The sequence below is a fragment of the Grampus griseus genome, assembly GCF_964374135.1.
Source record: "Grampus griseus genome assembly, chromosome: 6".
In the NCBI taxonomy this organism is placed as follows: domain Eukaryota; kingdom Metazoa; phylum Chordata; class Mammalia; order Artiodactyla; family Delphinidae; genus Grampus; species Grampus griseus.
In genome coordinates, this window is record NC_139000.1 from 64204212 (window position 1) to 64223515 (window position 19304).

Below are 19304 nucleotides of genomic sequence, written 5' to 3' on the forward strand. Positions count from 1 at the left end.
GATGATGTCTGACACAGAGGAAGTGCCCGAGTCTTTGCTGAATAAATGAACCCAGATACCTCAAGCTCAATTAGTCTTAAACTCATTATTCTACCATCTCCCTTTTTCTTCAGATGAAACTCTCCCTTTCCGTTGCTGTTTATCCTGCCATAATAGCTCCAGACTTTTTTTTTCCACTGCCGTATGCTTTAGTTTGGGCCCTCAGCATCTTCTCCTGGAACTATTACAGAGACTTCTTAACTGGTTTCCCCACCTTTAGATTGTCCCATACCTGCCACTGAAGATGTCTTTCAAAAACAAATCGAGCACCAGGAGTGAACTGTAAAGTAAGCTGTGGACTTTGGGTGATTATGATGTGTCAGTTTAGGTTCCTCCTTGGTAGCAAATGTACCACTCTGGTGAGTGGTGTTGATAATGGGCAGGTTGTGCGTGTGGGGTGGGTAGGGGGTGTATGGGAGGCCTCTGTACCTCCCTATTTTATGATAAACGTAAAACTGCTCTAAAAGAATAAGTCTGTTCTTTTTGAAAACTTTTTTTTTTTAATTGATCTTGTCATTCTCCAATCTAAAAGTCTCAGTGGTTCTCTGTTGCCTGTGGTCCAAGCTCCTTAGGCTGACATATAAGGCCTTTTGTAATGGTGATTCTCAAGTTAACTTTCTATATTGTTCACCCCCTGCTTTTACACCTTATCTTTCAGCCACAATGAAATTATCTGGCTCAAGCGTACCATACTTTTTTATGCCTCTGAGTGTTTGAACATGGGTGGGAAGCCCTTTCTCTCACTTATTATATGAGGTTCTTCTTGACTGTCCTCTGTTTGCCACTCTGGCCCCATTTCGTTTGTCCATTATAGTGCTTTATAATAATATGCTGATACCATTTGATATGTTTGTCTGCCCCACAAGGCTGGCTGTATTCCAGTCTTTTGGGTGACTGGCATGGAGACCAGCATAGTTTTTGAGTTATATTGAAAGTGGTTTTAAGATATTTGGGTTCTTCAGGTTTGCCAGCTTGGCGCTTTTGAAGGTAAACATTAAAGAGAAACAAGTGGAATCTCAAGGCTGTATGCACACCAGGAAATAGAAGATTTATCTTTTAAAGGAGAAGCAGTCTTCTGCAAAGTTTCTCCACTCTGGGGGAAAAAAGAATAACAAGGTGTAGCTATAAGTTTATAAGATCAATTTAAGAAGAAAAATCTGAATTCACCCTACTTATTCTGACCATGTCATGACCGCTCACAGCGATGCGTCAGATCTGGGAATCAGTCTTAGCTCCAGGAATCCTGGAGAGTGTTTTTAACCAGACTTGTTTAGTTTATTGTGTTTGTACATCAGTGCTCATGCCTTCAGCAGCTTTCTAAGCAGGGGACTAAATGACCCATAGTCCCATTTATCCATCTGCTGTTTTATTGTTTCTGCCTCTTCCATGTATTAAAATAATATCCTCTGATTATTTAGCACTTACCGTGTGCCAGTTGTATAGTACACTAGTTGATAGTACAGGATCTTTGGAAAGAATTATCACCATTTTACAGGTAAGAAAAAGATGGGTCAAAGCATTGTCATGAGTTACCTGTGTTCAGTAAGCAGTGGTAGAGGCTGGATTCAGACCATTGCCAGCTTGCCTTCAAAGCCCCATGTACGTTCTTTGCCATGTTGGTACTATGCTTGGCTTTAGACATCTTTCCCTACCCTTTTATTTATTTGGTGAACAAGCACTGAGTGAAAACTTGAGCTGTGCTGTGATTAACGGCAAGATTCTAGTACATGGGCTTTGTGGAATCTTTGCCTGTTCAGGGACCTGTTTCATTTGCCTCCTTTTTCTAAGCTATGTTTTAGAAAGGTGAACTCATAGTTGTTTGACCTGTGGAAAGATTTTTATTTCAATGATTGGCATTTGTATTTTACAGTGTTTTAAAAAAAAAAAGTTTTGCTTTGGACAATTTTAAACATACACATGTAAAAGAGAATAGTATAAGGAGCCCTTATGTATCCATTACAGTTCTCAGCATTTTGCCAGAATTATTTCATCTGTTTACCCCATGCCATTTTTACACCTAACAAACTGAAAATAGGTCCTTAAGTTATTATAATGGTTTTTTTGACAGGGAGACATTTGGCATGTATTTCACTGGTAATCTGGAACAAATTAGTGACTTGCAGCTCTTGTAGCTGAGGAAATGAGAATCTTATTTCCAGCCAATAAACAAAATTTGAACAAAATACTTTCTTTGATGAATTTGGTGTGTGAGAGGACTAGGAGAATTGGGCCAGTGTATTTAAATCTCTTTGAAAAGCCATGTCTAAAATAATGTTTTGCTAATGTTTGTTTTCGACTATAGTAGTTCAAGAATGAAGTACATTTTTAAAATATATGTATAAAATCAGTGTCAGTATTTTCTGCTCAGGTTTGTTTTTGTTTGTCTGTTTTTAATGGTCCTTCAGGTTTTAATGTCTGATCTGTCAATCTTTTTAACATAGCTCAGATTAGTCAATCTCTTTTTGTCAATAGTCTCTTAAGGGTCTTACTTAGAGGAACTCTGAGAAAATACTTTACACACACATTATTGTTACTTATTATAAGTAAAGCCTGGGTATAGGAAAAATGGTAACATAAATTTAAGTTGTAAAAATTTTCTTACCCAGCCTTCTCTGACACTTCTTTTCCCCCATTACTATTTTTCTCACAGCAAATCTTAGGAATGTTGCTGAGCTTCTAACGCAGCTGACTTGAATGATAGCAAGAGAGTACATGATTATTAGATGCTTAAAATGACATATAGATAATGACTTCGTTCAAATGATCATACTAGTTATCCATAGTTACTTTGTTTATAAATTTGAAATAGTAACAGGTAGACCTTTAGGTTACATTAGATTAATAACAGAAGTAACTTCTTATACTTCTTATAGTTTTTCCAAGTCAGTTGGTTATTTCCCTCCCTTGCAACTTGGTCAGCTAAACTAGCTGACAAATAGGGAAACTAGTTAGTTGAGGATCCCTGGTTACCATTGAAAATGAAAAGTAACTGATAGTGAGATTACTCACATCTTCTTTTCTAGCCATTTATATAATGATATAATAAAAAGATATAATGAAAAGATTGTTCTTTTAGAGTCCCCATTCTAATTAATAATTACACCAAAGGGTTTAAGCTGCCTGAATCACTTAAGAGATGAAGTTCTATATGAACATATTTTTATATACACTAAACTTTGTTTTGTTTCCAAAATAAGGCAGTAGTGATTCTTTCAGAATCTTTATTTTGGACCCTAGCTTACCTGTTTGAAGGTTTAGAAGTATAGTAAGTGGTGTATTTTGTGTTACAGCAGCTAGGCATGGCATTATAGTACGTTATATCCTTTTACCTCTGCAACCACATGGGAAGAACGTATTGGCTTTACTCAGATTTTACACGGGGAAACAAAGGGTCAGGAGGTTCAGTTGAGTAGTCTGAGAAGAAATAGCGTAGCCAGTCTTAGAAGGGTGTCTGATACCAGTGCCAGGTGTCTGTAAGTGGGGGAATGAAGAAAAATAAGAAAGAAAAATCGAAGCTTCGAAGGAGGGAAATTAGGCTATCTTAGGGTGATATTATTTTAATGCCTGAAACTTATATATCTTTTATAGTTCATAAACTGCTTTTGATTCTCACCACAATCCTATAAGATAGCATAGCATGGCAGGTACTGTACAGGTGAGGAAACTGAGGTCTGAGGAGTAAGTGTAGGAAAAAGACATAGGTCTTCTGACTCTCACCCAGGGGTCTAATTCTAAGCAAATGGTGAAGGACGAGTCTAACAGAGTGGTTCTTAGCGCTGGTTGCACATCTGAATCTCCTGAGGGGGTTGGGAAAATATTGGTGCCTGAGCCACATCATCAGAGAGTCTCACTTAATGGATCTGAGGTGAGACTTGGTCCGTGGTATTTTTATGATTCTGTTATAAGGTCAGGATTAAGAGACCACCCCTCTGATGGAAAGTCTGGTAGTCTGAAAGTTGAAACCTGAGGATTCTATGGTACTTTGGGCAAGATTGCTTGAATAAGAATAGATATTCACATTCTGCCTGCCTAAGAGTTACTGAAAATGTATAGGGGGAATTTTTATAAAAGCCCATTGAAAATACAAAAGAGGACAGAACAACATAGCTCCACGATCATTGTCATTAACACTGGGGAAACATCAAAGATGTGGCTTTGTTTAGTTTTTAGTTCTGGTATCCAAAATAACTGTCACTGCCGTGTATGCATATAATAAAATAATGTTAAAGTTTATTTCATTTCTAATTGGGTTCCTTTCATGAATCTCAATGTACAAATTTAAATCAAACCTAGTGATTAAAACTACAGAAGGATAAAATTGAAAATAGCAGCAAGGATTGTGTCTTTATATCTTTATCCCTGGTAACCAACATAATACTTCCCACATAGGAGGTTCCTGTTAAATAATAAATTAATGAACTGAACATATTCTATGAAGTTGCATGACATTATTGTAAAACATATTAGTGTGATTTTATGACACACAAATGTGGAATTAATACTTAGAGCAATTTTATAATTGTTAATACTGTACTTTCTCTCAATACCATCTGTTCTCTTTCAGGACCTATATAAATCAGCCTTCTTTTATTTTGAAGGAACATTTTACAATGATAAAAGATTCCCTGAATGCAGAGATTTGAGCAGGTATAACTTTCCAAAAATCCTAAAGTCTTTCCTGTTTCCCGTTGTCAAAATAGGGTTATCACCACAAATTCTGTTGTTGGTCTCTTAAGAATCTTTGCCAAGGAATTATTTTGTTAGATTGTTTTTTGTTTGTTTTGGGGTTAAAAAGTGTCTCTGAATTTTTAAAATATTTTCAAAGTTATCTGGTTGGCCTAGGTTATAGTAAGTTAATCAAATTTTTACCCCAAGAAGAAAATTTTCTTACCAAAGACATACATAGACCATTTCAAGATCTTTGCCAGCTATCTAGAATTATTTCTTCCTCCAGAAATTATAGTAAATCTTGTGTTGAGCCTTAGATACATCTGAAAAAAAAGATTAAATCCCACTTAAACACTTTATTAATCTCTGTTCTTCATGTTTAGGTGATAGTAAATTAATCTTTCACTATTTTTTCTGCTTGTCCAGTGTATACTGTTTGGAGTGGATATGTGTATGTAAGGTTGCTTATGTACATAACATGAAAAATCTATGTCTGACATCATGTTATCTACATAAAAGTATTACCATACTTTTATTATTGGTATCCTGGCAAATAGAGTACATATGTATATTTTTTCTGAGTGTTTATGTAAACTCTTTCATTATAGCCATCTGTATCTATATTCTAATGCAGCAGTTCTCAGACTTGGTCTCCGTACTCCTTTATACTGTAAATAATTGACTCCAAAGAGCTTTTGTTTATGTGGGTTATAGCTGTAAGTTGTATTAGAAATTGAAACTAAGAAATACTTTATTAACTAATTTAAATTTTCCAGTTACCATTAATAACAATTTTGTGAAAAATAACTTTTCCAGAACAAAATAAAATAGTGAGAAGAGTGACGTTATACATTTTCCATTCAATCTGAAGTGATAACACACATCACATAGCCTCCAGATAACTGGCGTTTATGAGAGAATAAGAATTGAAAAGAGTTTTAAGATTACCGTAAAGATAATTTTGACCTCACAAACCTCTGTGGGAGTCTCAGGACCTTACTTTGAGAACTGCTGCTCTAATGGATACAGAAAAATTCAGAGTTCCTTCCTACTTGCAACATGTATCATCCACTCTGGTTTTCATTTCAAGTTGGTAGCTGTCCAGTTAATTCGGTGAGCTGGCTTTTGTGAAATATGCAGTTGCAAACCGCTTGGAGCAGTGATACATCCTTGCCGTTTTCCTCCTCAGAACCATCATTGAGTGGTCAGAGTCCCATGATAGAGGGTATGGAAAGTTTCAGACTGCTAAGATGGAAGATTTCACTTTCAATGACTTGTGTATTAAACTGGGTTTTCCTTACTTATACTGTCACCAGGGAGACTGTGAACACATTGTTGTCATTACTGACATAAGGTAAGTGGTAGAACTCAGAACATTTTGTTATTTGTCCTGTTTTCCTTTTCTTTATTTCACAGTATAAAAGCACAGGTAGTTTTGTTTGTTTGAAATAAGAGGAATAAAGGTAATCACTGCAGCTTCGTTCAGGAGCAGCAAAAATAACTGCTTGCTATGCAGTGACCAACTCTGCATCCATTTGCGTCTTCTATTGTTTGTCTTTTGGGAAATCTGTAATAATTACTTTAGTGACTAACCAGTGTGAGCCATTTGTAATGGTAGAATATGCCAAAAATAAAGAAAAATAACTGAAGCTTCTCTTTTGCCCGAGGACAGTGTATGACTTCTGTGAGTCTCCATGGGCCCCTTCCTCCATTAAAAAATATTTAAAAATTATATTTTATGACAGTGCTGGTATAAAGACAAACAATACAAGCTGGATATTTATTATAAAAAAAGAAATACTTTACTGTTTATTAAAGGGTTAAAAATCTGTAAATAAAAGTAAGTATCTTTGTATATTGGACAGCTATTATTCAGGTAATAGTCATCCACTTTGTATATCAGATAGGCCCTTTGCTTTGCAAATCTGCAGCTATATTTCTAGGTTTCTTCTCTTTTTGCCCAAATTTGAAGGAGGTAAAAGGTAACTGGGGAAAGAGAAGAGTAATTCTAATATTTGACAAATGTGAAGGCTTTAATGCTTTGATAAAGATTTAGAGTGGTCAGGAATGAAATAGTCTAAAATGAGATTTAGGGATTAGTTATAAATTTTGTATAGCTGGTACCTCTAATGAATAAGGCTATTCATTTCCTTATTTAGGAACTCTCAGTTTATGAAGGACCATTATATAGGAATAAGCCCTGCTCTATCCTAGGCTTGATTTCTTCTGAGAGACGATTCAGATTGTTTTATGGAGCAATGATATACTCATTCTGATGGTTTTAGAAAGTCCCTGCTTCCACTTTTTTGGGGTTTTAGTGACTGGTCTCTAAAAATTTACCTCCCATGCCCTCATTCTCAGGAAGCTACCAGAAGTACTTTACACAAAGAGTAAACCTTGAAAAAAGAAAACATGGAATGCAAAGCAGAATAGATAAGAAAGACATAAAAGGAACTCTCAGAATGATGGGAAAGCAAACTCCCAGAATGATGGCTGTAGAACAGACCTAGAGAACAGCTTAGTCCAGAGATTGGAGCAGGACAGGGGACAAAGGAAGCATGTCCTGAGACTGCTAGACCTCCCATTGGTGTGTAGTCCATTTGGAAAGCATTTTTACCATTCTGTCAGCAAATAAGGAACTGAATTAGTGACAGGTACACTGAAACCTAAGCAAATGCGAACGAGAGAATTAGTAGCTAGAAAACAAAAGTGTTACACAGTAAAATGAACCTATAGTCAATTCTGTGGTTTAGGGGGATGTTTAATTCATTTGTCATAATTTAAACATTAAATATCTAGTTAACCAAAGTTTCGTAGTTCTGCAGAGGGATGTTGAGCTAAATTAAAAAGAGGCAGTTAAAAGAATAGAAAACAGTTGCCTCTACGGAAGAATTAATGAAGCAAGAGCCAGGAGAGCTCATAAACCTCATAGATTTATATGACTTAAAATTATATGGGGGCTTCCCTGGTGGCTGAGAGTGGTTGAGAGTCCACCTGCCGATGCACGGGATGTGGGTTCGTGCCCCGATCCGGGAAGATCCCACATGCTGCGGAGCAGCTGGGCCCGTGAGCCATGGCCGCTGAGCCAGCGCATCTGGAGCCTGTGCTCCGCAACGGGAGAGACCACAGCAGTGAGAGGCCTGCGTACCTCAAAAAAAAAAAAAAAAAAAAAATTATATGGGTTTACTTCTTTGATAAAGTGTTCTTTAAGTTTTTATAAAATGTTCTTGCTCTTCACTCAAATGAGGGGGAGTGTGCCTCAGTATAAGCATAAGATGGAAGACAGTCGACTTTTTTCTGGTGATCTGAGTTTCCTTACATTTCTTACAGTGTAGGCATATTGCTGTAGTGTCATTCCTTAAATTCAAGGCAACTTGGAAAAACAATTTACACTTGTTAAGCATGTGCACTGTAGGGCTTTCCTAAGGAGTTTTTTAATGTAACTGACTGCAAGTAATTTTTGTCTTACAGGAGGATTTAATCATTCAGTGCCATTCCATAGTTTAATAGTTGGTAAACTATTAAAAGTTTATTAATCATTTTCTGATGGTGAAGTTAATGTATTGCTACCCTTTCTTACTAAAAAAAAAATCAAATTTTATAATTATCAGGGGCCTTTAAAATACTGTTGTGCATTCCATTCATTTTTCAGATGAAGAATCTGGGGTCCAGCATGGTTAATGGATTTATCCAAACCCACTAAGCTGATTAGTGGCATAGTGAGAACTGACTCCCACTTAAAATTTCTGAATTCTGACACCTAAAACTAAAGTCCTACCAATTCACATTATAACAGAAGCCAGATTTGGATTTTAATGAGAGCTCTTTTAGCAAAAAAAGAGCCATGTTTGTAACACAAAACCACTTAATCTAGGTAAAATAGTACTGAGTACACTTGCTCAGACTGTGTACTACGTGTTGAGCAAAGCAAGGATTCTCTGAAGGAATACATTCAAGAAATGCTGCCTACCGTATTTCCCTCTTAAGAGTCATAGTGCACATGGCCAAAAAGGGATTTGGGAAGTTTCACAGGAAAGAAAACATTGTTTAATCCCAAATGCTCTTTTGGAGAAAGTGTTTTGTGGAACACAATAAATTGAAAAATATACCTACTGTGTTCTTAATTTTGAGGTAAGGATATATTTCATTACGGATCACAAAAATTTGCACTACAATATCATTTATTTTTTCATGTACAAAAGGCTTGTGCATCATAATGACTGCCTGGATAAGACACTCTATCCCCTTCTTATCAAGAAGCATTGGCTGTGGACCAGAAAATGTTTTGTTTGTAAAATGTACACAGCTAGGTAAGTGATTCTCATTTTTCCTTGAAAAGTATTGGTTTTTAACAGTCAAGTACTTTAGATTTTTGGTACTTCAGTTTTTTTCTGTTTTGAATTGAGGATTTACACTCCGGAATATAAATAATATACAGGGTTTTATCTAGTAGGAAAGCAGTACAAACAGTAGTACAAATCAGTTTAGTAGGTTAGAGCCATGTTTTAGACAATAAGGAATCATGTATAATGGAAGTCTAGGGATTAGGTCAAACTTTAGTTTGGTTGATAATTTATGCTGGGTGATGTATGTCATCAGGGAGCCATATTCTTTCTGCCTCTTGTTAGCAGTTTACAAAGTTGGCTTCATCCACAGCTTCTCGATGATAAAAATAACACTGCATCTCATTTTTAATGAGGTCAGAATATGGTTGCATAAAATGTTGTGGTTTTGCATGTTTAGATTTTATTTAACTGTGGCTCAGAGTCAAAAGCCATTTAGATGAAAAGGGAAGAATTTAGTATCATAAGTTTGTTTTGGGTTCCCCACCACAGTATGTTTTTTTTTTTTAAACATCTTTATTGGAGTATAATTGCTTTACAGTGGTGTGTTAGTTTCTGCTGTATAACAAACTGAATCAGCTATATGTATATATATCCCCATATCTCCTCCCTCTTGCATCTCCCTCCCACCCTCCCTATCCCACCCCTCTAGGTGGTCACAAAGCACCGAGCTGGTCTCCCTGGTCTATGCAGCTGCTTCCCACTAGCTATCTATTTTACATTTGTTAGTGTATATATATGTCCAGGCCACTCTCTTAACTTCGTCCCAGCTTACCCTTCCCCCTCCCCCTCAAGTCCATTCTCTATGTCTGCGTCTTTATTTCTGTCCTGCCCCTAGGTTCTTCAGAACCTTTTTTTTTTTTTCTTTTTAGATTCCATATATATGTTAGCATACGGTATTTGTTTTTCTCTTTCTGACTTAGTTCACTCTGTATGTCAGACTCTAGGTCCAACCACCTCACTACAAATAATTCAGTTTCGTTTCTTTTTATGGCTGAGTAATATTCCATGTATATATGTGCCACATCTTCTTTATCCGTTCATCTGTTGATGGACACTTAGGCTGCTTCCATGTCCTGGCTGTTGTAAATAGAGCTGCAATGAACATTGTGGTACATGATGCTTTTTGAATTATGGTTTTCTCAGGGTCTGTGCCCAGTAGTGGGATTGCTTGGTCGTATGGTAGTTCTGTCTTTAGTTTTTTAAGGAACCTCCATAGTGTTCTCCATAGTGGCTGAATCAATTTACATTCCCACCAACAGTGCAAGAGGGTTCCCTTTTCTCCACACCCCCTCCAGCATTTATTGTCTGTAAATTTTTTGGTGATGGCCATTCTGACCGATGTGAGGTGATACCTCATTGTAGTTTTGATTTGCAGTTCTCTAGTGATTAGTGATGTTGAGCATCCTTTCATGTGTTTGTTGGCTATCTGTATACCTTCTTTGGAGAAATGTCTATTTAGGTCTTCTGCCCACTTTTGGATTGGGTTTTTTTTTTTTTTTTTTTTTGATATTGAGCTGCATGAGCTGCTTGTAAATTTTGGAGATTAATCCTTTGTCAGTTGCTTCATTTGCAAATATTTTCTCCCATTCTGAGGGTTGTCTTTTCGTCTTGTTTATGGTTTCCTTTGCTGTACAAAAGCTTTGAAGTTTCATTAGGTCCCATTTGTTTATTTTTGTTTTTATTTCCATTTCTCTAGGAGGTGGGTCAAAAAGAATCTTGCTGTGATTTATGTCATAGAATGTTCTGCCTTTGTTTTCCTCTAAGAGTTTGATAGTGTCTGGCCTTACATTTAGGTCTTTAATCCATTTTGAGTTTTATTTTTGTGTATGGTGTTAGGGAGTGTTCTAATTTCATTCTTTCACATGTAGCTGTCCAGTTTTCCCAGCACCACTTATTGAAGAGGCTGTCTTTTCTCCATTGTATGTTCTTGCCTCCTTTATCAAAAATAAGGTGACCAAATGTGCATGGGTTTATCTCTGGGCTTTCTATTCTTTTCCATTGATTTATATTTCTATTTTTGTGCCAGTACCATACTGTCTTGATTACTGTAGCCTTGTAGTATAGTCTGAAGTCTGGGAGCCTGATTCCTCCAGCTCCGTTTTTCTTTCTCAAGATTGCTTTGGCTATTCGGGGTCTTGTGTTTCCATGCAAATTGTTAAATATTTTGTTCTAGTTCTGTGAAAAATGCCATTGGTAGTTTGATAGGGATTGCATTGAATCTGTAGATTGCTTTGGGTAGTATAGTCATTTTCACAATGTTGGTTCTTCCAGTCCAAGAACATAGTATATTGCTCCATCTGTTTGTATCATCTTTAATTTCTTTCATCATTGTCTTATAGTTTTCTGCATACAGGTCTTCTGTCTCCTTAGGTAGGTTTATTCCTAGGTATTTTATTCTTCTTGTTGCAGTGGTAAATGAGAGTGTTTCCTTAATTTCTCTTTCAGATTTTTCATCATTAGTGTAAAGGAATGCAAGAGATTTCTGTGCATTAATTTTGTATCCTGCAACTTTACTGAATTCATTGATTAGCTCTAGTAGTTTTCTGGTAGCATCTTTAGGATTCTCTATGTATAGTATCATGTCATCTGCAAACAGTGACAGCTTTACTTCTTTTCCAATTTGGATTCCTTTTATTTCTTTTTCTTCTCTGATTGCTGTGGCTAAAACTTGCAAAACTATGTTGAATAATAGTGGTGAGAGTGGGCAACCTTGTCTTGTTCCTGATTTTAGTGGAAATGGTTTGAGTTTTTCACCATTGAGGACGATGTTGGCTGTGGGTTTATCATATATGGCCTTCATTATGTTGAGGTAAGTTCCCTCTATGCCTACTTTCTGGAGGGTTTTTATTATAAATAGGTGTTGAATTTTGTTGAAAGCCTTTTCTGCATCTATTGATATGATCGTATGGTTTTCATCCTTCAGTTTGTTAATATGGTGTATCACATTGATTGATTTGCATATATTCACAGTATGCTTTTCTAAATGATCAATAGGAAAACATGATAGATCAGTTATCAGATCGAAATGGAAATCAGGGGATGTCAAAACATTCCATGGGATGCAGAATTCAGATAGACTGAAAAATGTCATTTTCACTTAATGTGACATTTCAGGTCAAAAACCAAAATCTCATTTGAATAATGTTGCCCATATTCCCATTTGTATACACTCTGTCACATTTTAATCCTAAATTCTAGGTTAAAAACCTGGAGTTTTTACAATGAGTTAACACCAGTCAGAATGGCCATCATCAAAAAATCTACAGACAATAAATGCTGGAGAGGGTGTGGAGAAAAGGGAACCCTCTTGCACTCTTGTTGGGAATGTAAATTGATACAGCCACTATAGACAAGAGTATGGAGGTTCCTTAAAAAACTAAAAACAGAACTGCCATACGACCCAGCAGTCCTCCTACTGGGCATATACCCTGAGAAAACCATAATTCAGAAAGAAACATGTACCAGTGTTCATTGCAGCACTATTTACAATAGCCAGGACATGGAAGCAACCTAAGTGTCCATCGACAATGAATGGATAAAGAAGATGTGGCACATATATACAATGGAATATTACTCAGCCATTAAAAGAAACGAAATTTGTAGTGAGGTGGATGGACCTAGAGTGTGACATACATAGTGAACTAAGTCAGAAAGAGAAAAACAAATACCGTATGTTAACACATATATATGGAATCTAAAAAATAAAAAATGGTTCTGAAGAACCTAAGGGCAGGACAAGAATAAAGACGCAGACATAGAGAATGGACTTGAGGACACGGGGAGGGGGAAGGGTAAGCTGGGACGAAGTGAGAGAGTGGCATTGATTTGTACCAAATGTAAAATAGCTAGCTAGTGGGAAGCAGCTGCATAGCACAGGGAGATCATCTGGGTGCTTTGTGACCACCTAGAGGGGTGGAATAGGGAGGGTGCGAGGGAGACCCAAGAGCGAGGGGATATGGGAATATATGTATATGTATAGCGGATTCACTTTGTTATTCAGCAGAAACTAACACACCACTGTAAAGCAATTATACTCCAATAAAGATGTTAAAAAAAATAAAAGCTGGAGTTTTCAAGTTAACCAGTACTAATTTACCAGTTAGAAAGATTAAGCAAAAAGTTTATCAAACCTGTAGTATATCTAATATTATGCATTTTCAAGATGGCCTATTAGAAGAAAACATTTGTGTTTATGTTAACAGTTATTTGAAGGATAGGTATGTCATGGCAAGTATGTGATGCTTTCAAGTATGAATTTACATTCTTTTCCACTTACCTTTAAGGAGAAGTCTTTCAGAATGTAGTTGTCCTTTTGCCTTGTAGGGTATTGGTAGTGATATGTCTTATGTATACATGTGTATACAAAATTATATAAAGTACTATATAAATAAGCAAAAATAAGGCAATAGTGGGAATGTTATGTATACATATTATTACAGGTCATAACTACTGCAGCATATTAAAGCATGAAAAAGTCGATTATAATAATATACATCTTTTTTAACTACAGATGGGTGACGAACAATGACAGTTTTGCACCAGAGGACCCATGTTTCTTTTGTGATGTTTGCTTCCGAATGCTCCACTATGATTCAGAAGGCAACAAACTGGGGGAATTCCTCGCTTATCCTTATGTTGATCCTGGAACCTTTAGTTAATATCAAAATGTGTACCCTTTACTTCCAAGAAATGCCACGAGGAGCAGGATCTACCTGAGACCATCAGCTGAAGTTACCACCCCAGCAAAGAAAGTTCAAATCACAGGTCTTATTAAGCAACTTGAATGTATTTAAATGTTTTGAAATATATTAAATTATTTTAATATTCCAAAGCATAGTTTTTATTCAGTGCTTTTTTGCCCATTTTTGAGTTGTCTCATTGATTTGTAGGAGTGCTTTATGTATCCTGCGTACAAATCCTTTGTCAGATACAAGTATTCTGGTTTTCTCCCAGTCTGTAGTATGCCTATTCACTCTTTGTCCAGAGGGCTTTTTGCTCATCTATCATTATACATCAAGTGATGGAAGTGTTTTGAAAATTCTTTGAAGAATGTGAGCGCTACACCTTGTACCATGAGGCTTCCAAGGTAAAGATCCTCCAAATATCTGTAATAAAAATGAGGGAGAAGTTAATAAAAGCAGCTTATTTAATAAATACAATATTAAGAGTAGCTATTGTGTAATTTAATCTTACACTGAGCGCTTTTGTAATGTTAGGTTTTGTTTTGGTAGAAACTAGGCACACTTAACACTTCAGAAAGACTCACTACACGAATAACGAATGTATAAAGATCTTGAGTATACACTCATACCTTACAGAAATAACACTTAAACTGAAGCTTCCTTTCTTGACCAGAAGTTTTGGAATCACAAATGCTATTAGTTTAAAATGTATGTCAATTTAACATTTTCATGATTTAAAGGAATAGATTTTATCTAATATGACCAATGAATGGACATGGGAAATCAAGATCCTTTGGATTGCTAGCTGTGGATCACGATTCTTAGGCAATAATACACAGCATCCTGTATGCAAGAATACAATTGTTTTTCTATCCCAGCTCTTCATTCTTCTGGTTATGATACTCTAGTTATCCTATTCTCATTCTGGACCAAAGGGCAACTTTGATAAATTCTGAGGTCTAGATCCATGAGAGAAAATTGTAGCTACCTATATTGAAACGTTTTCTGGCAATCTTTATTGGTGGAAAATTTAATTCTGTTTAATACTTTTAGGAATGCTGGACAAATATTAAACAGAATTAAACACTTTAAATGTGTTGCACTTAAATTTCGCGTTCTCTCTTCTAGGTTATATTTAAATTCGGCTGGATTCCGCTTTCCCTGGATGGCTAAGAACATTTACTATATAAATCAAAAACTGATGAAGCCTAAAAGACTGTGTGTTTAAAAGGTTGACAGTGAAATGTTTTATGGACTTAAATGCCACATAAGTCAATTAAGTCGATTGGTTTGTAGAAGACGAGGACCTGTTTCTAGCGGTGGTCATATTCACCGATTCAGTCAATACACCAGAAAATCAGCATAAGGAAATAAGAGGTCCCTCCATGGCTGGCTGGCTGTTATTGCCTACATGTTTACTTTCATGTTTCCAATGATGCTGAATTAGAACAGATTGAAAATCCTGCTGGAAAACCAAAGATTTATCTAATTCTTTAAAGTTCCACAGGTAAAAATGAATTTTTGCTTCCTTTATTTTTAAACTGCATTCCTTATAGGTCTTCCATTAGTATGCAAGGGACTGTTTACTTTTATTTTCATCATTTCATATCTCAAAACAGCAAATTCCAGAAAGTGGATTGTCATAAAGCAGCATTAATCCATGCGTCCCACCAATCAATTTATTTTACTGGCAAAGAAGGCTGTCAGTTAAAACATTACTGCTATTGAAATTCTTATTTTGTTCTTCTTTGAGATTATTCTTCTGCTGGTTCTTAAGGTTAACTTCTTCACCAAAGTTACAAAGGCTCGGATACCTTTCTATTATCATTTCCTGGTGAGGTCTAAAGGCCTACCATACTATTCTCAGAACTTGCCAATGTATTGCATATCAGTTATACAGGTCTCCCACTATGTTGAGCTCAAAAGAAACCCCTAACTTGAAGTAGGCATATTTAAGATGTCTTGAATCAGGGATTTTGTAGCTGTAAAATTCAGTTTTAAACACATGACAAACTACAGTCAACATTTTATCTAAAGAAGCCAAATATGAAAATGTTATGAACTTATTAGTCAACGTCCTCTGTAGTTAGAAATGAATGAAATTTTGATATACTAGTGGATGGACAGGCACAAAATGATTACCTAGAAAAGCAATGCCTATTTTAGGCTTCAGTATCCTTTAAGGATAATTTGACCTTTCTCCCAATCAAATTTCAGTGCCTCTGTCATCTCTGAGGTTGGAAAATTACACGGCATAAATATGTAAACACATTTTTGGACTATATAGCAGCTTCTCCATTTCTTAATATGTAATTATGGGTTTGCTATTTCCAATAGATCCTTTCTCTGGATAAGTTGTATTAGTGAAGCCCTCACAGAGCCCTGTAAAAGCCTTTGCTCTTGTACAGGATTAGATGGCAGACCTGATCTTGACCTGACGTCTTTAACCAGGTAAGTGTGTATGGGTACGCTACAATCAATGTGTCAGCAAAAACTGGATAAAATCTGTCATCCTACTATTTGAAATCATTCCAGTCAAGCTATTTCAGGTTCTCCAATTTAGATGATACAGCTGAAATTTGTCTAGAGCAGCTGAGAAAACATGCAACAACTGATTCTGCCAAGTCATGTGTAACTTACTCTTTTAAATGTTATCTGATGGTTAAAAAAAAAAAAATCACAAGAGATGTTGCTTATATATTAAAAAAAGTACGTTTGGGTTGGGGCTGGCTATCTCATTTAAAGTATCTCTTACTGGCTTGTTCAGCTGTGTAGTTTTGGTCAAATACAAATTTAAATTGAGCCAGTGCTCCCGAAAATTGATACCTGTTTATATGACTTTTTCTTAAGAGTTCTGAGAATAGTAGTTATCTGTGAATCAACCTATGACAAAAAATTTTTTTCTTGAAATGAGGGTAAAGAGAAGGCAACAGTGTTTTAACGCTACATGAACCAACTGGCTAGAGCAAGGTCAGCCCATAAAAGCAGACATAAATAATCAGAATGCTACTATATTTCTCTCCAGCATTTGAATAGTTTGTGGTTTCTTGGTAAAACTATATAGATCCTTTGGGTCACCGAAAAAAAAGGAAGGGTAAACCAAAAGATAACATTTCCTTTATTTTTAGCATTTTGAGCTTATGTTTTAGTAACCCTGTGTCCCCAAATAATACAGTTTCTATGACCAAGTATACTCTCTTGGAAACAAATCCAGAATTCCAGCACAGTTTTATAAATGGCAAAGAAGTAATATACTAGTAGACTTTGATAGAAAAATTCTTTAATCAAAACAAGTTTACATGTTGACACTTATGGCTTAACTAGAATAAATCTGTCCAAATTTAAATTGTATTAAGGACCAAACAGATAAAATAGCAAGAGTTCCCTCAAAACAGTGGGTCCTAGTTCCATTGTAAGACCTCTCAAAAGCAAAACTCCCAATTACTGAAATGTTTCAAACTTTTCATCTGTAGATGAAAACAATTACTCGAGAGGTCAAAGCATAAGATGCATGTCACATGCAAACACTGGTAATTAAGCCTTTTCCCCATATTCAGTTTCTAAACATGAGAAGTGTCTTTTTAAGCTACTGCAAACCACCAACTGACCTAGTATTCAAAATACCTTAGAAATGCTAAGTTACCCTTAAATTTTGTGTTAACCTTGGTTCACCCTGATTTAGTCCGTATCCATGAATATACAGACAACTCCTTTACTTTTGTCTACTGTGTTTCCACTTTTTGCAATCCTGTCACATGTATGACATAGAAATAAAAATTCCCTTCTGGTATAGCCATGTTTTCAAATGGGTTAGTTTCCTTATATAGTATTTACTTTTATTTACTGCAAAAGTATTATGGATTGCATTTTTTCCAATTAAAAAAATACTTAGTGACTTCTTTAATGTGTGACTTTTTAAAAAATTCAGAAACTCGAGACATTTCTCAAAAATAAACTTTTATCATTTAGTTTTCAGTCTCAGCTACTAGTGCCTGTAAAGGATCTTAAATGGTTGAACCCTAAAGCCAGATTCATTCCTATATATACTCCTGCACGCTGCAGGAAACTCATGTGACTTCACTGAATTCCCAGCCACAAAACTAAATTACCTTCAAAAGTTAACATGAGTTTTGTACCCCGTAGAACAGTTCAACGTCAGTTGGATATCTAGTTGTCATACAAAAAGGCATACAGACCACACATTGTTACAAAGCAGCAGGATAATGTAGCACAATGTAGACTGCGATTAAAATTAACTTTTGATAAAAGGGAGGGAGTGAATACTTGTATAGAAGTAACATTTTATCTACCGTAAAAATGATTAACTTCTACAAAACCCACAAACAATGAAAAGACAGTCTGGTAAATCCAAGATTTGTAAAAACTATGCACAAAACCCACAGTATTTGGGAAAAGAGGAAAGGTTTATACAAGTAGCAGTTTTAAAAATGTAACCTTTTTCTACTATCAATTACATACACACACTAATTGAAAATATACTACAACCAATGTCTGGAAAAGCAGTTTAACATTTCCTAAAATGGACTTTCCCTCACATTTACTGTATAATGTAGCTGTTAATACTGCACAAGTACAATCAGCAATGTTTAGTCACTTTTAAACAAAGATAAGGAGATTCCTCCCTCAAAACAAGTTTTAAACATCAAAACCTATGCTTATAAAAATTTAAAACTTTCAGCAGTCTAAATATTTCGAATGAAAACCATTACAAACTTCTCAAATGTTCTTTATATTCCAGGTATGTCAACCTAGTTATCTAGTGTAGAATCCTTCAGAGATATTTCAGTCTCTCTCTCTTCACTGGATGGCCTAAAGAAAAGGGGGAAAGAAAGGTGTGACAACTAGGGTTAGGATTTTTTCCTCAGGAGGAAAAAAGATATTAAGTCTGTGCATTTGTTTTGAAAATCACCGAAAGAATTTTTTCCGTGACTTATTATTAATTGTTATTTTATGTCCAAAATCTTATTTTACCATGTTGTGTCTTCTTCACAAAGTAATACGCACATCAAGCAAAATAACTCAGGGAAGCATCATGGCCCAGGCCCTTTCCCACCATTTCCAGCTTTAAAATGAATTCTCTTTAAAGAACATGGAAGTGTTATACCTGTGATACCAACATATTATACATCTTAAGAAGAGAGGGTAATATACACACGGACAAGATTTCCCTGAATTTCAGAATTAAAGGATGCTTGATTCCAAGTCCGTAAAGTGTACGGTGGACAAACCAAGATTTGGATAACTACGGTTACATACCTAGTTATTTTAGAGTGGGTATGATAATACAACACAGCCTATGATTCTAGATCTAATTTCTGTATCCTGTCAAAATTCAAGAAGTATGGACATGGGTCATTATTAAAGGTACTATCAGTGGAAGAAGTCCAAGGAATAGTTATTTTTTTTAACAGGAGTCCTGCCTTGCTCTATTCCCTTGAATACAGTGGCATATTAGTTTCAAGCGAAGTTTCTTTACGGCTTGGCCATTTTAATTCGCGTCTTGAATCCTGAATTCAGGAAGTGAGTGATGAAAATAAATCCCTTACAC

The 19304-nt window shown here is 35.8% G+C and overlaps 2 protein-coding genes across 4 annotated transcripts in view; one reads left to right on the forward strand and one right to left on the reverse strand.

The window, feature by feature from the left end:
- Positions 1-13898, forward strand: part of SNAPC3 (small nuclear RNA activating complex polypeptide 3) — a 44094-nt gene extending 30196 nt beyond the window's left edge. The window contains exons 6-9 of one of the 2 annotated variants that reach the window (XM_082656038.1): positions 4604-4686; positions 5897-6061; positions 8910-9017; positions 13564-13898. In XM_082656038.1, coding sequence (XP_082512164.1) covers positions 4604-4686; positions 5897-6061; positions 8910-9017; positions 13564-13711 — 504 coding nt within the window. In that variant the 3' untranslated portion in view covers positions 13712-13898. The remainder of the gene's footprint in view (positions 1-4603; positions 4687-5896; positions 6062-8909; positions 9018-13563) is intronic. The other variant, XM_082656039.1, reaches the window with a different exon arrangement.
- Positions 13899-14090: 192 nt separating this feature from the next.
- PSIP1 (PC4 and SRSF1 interacting protein 1) overlaps positions 14091-19304 on the reverse strand; it is a 41507-nt gene continuing 36293 nt past the window's right edge. The window contains exons 16-17 of one of the 2 annotated variants that reach the window (XM_082656034.1): positions 18470-18565; positions 14091-14158 (exon numbers count right to left, since the gene is read on the reverse strand). In XM_082656034.1, coding sequence (XP_082512160.1) covers positions 18505-18565 — 61 coding nt within the window. In that variant the 3' untranslated portion in view covers positions 14091-14158; positions 18470-18504. Of the gene's footprint in view, positions 14159-16883; positions 18566-19304 lie in introns of those variants that run through there. The other variant, XM_082656033.1, reaches the window with a different exon arrangement.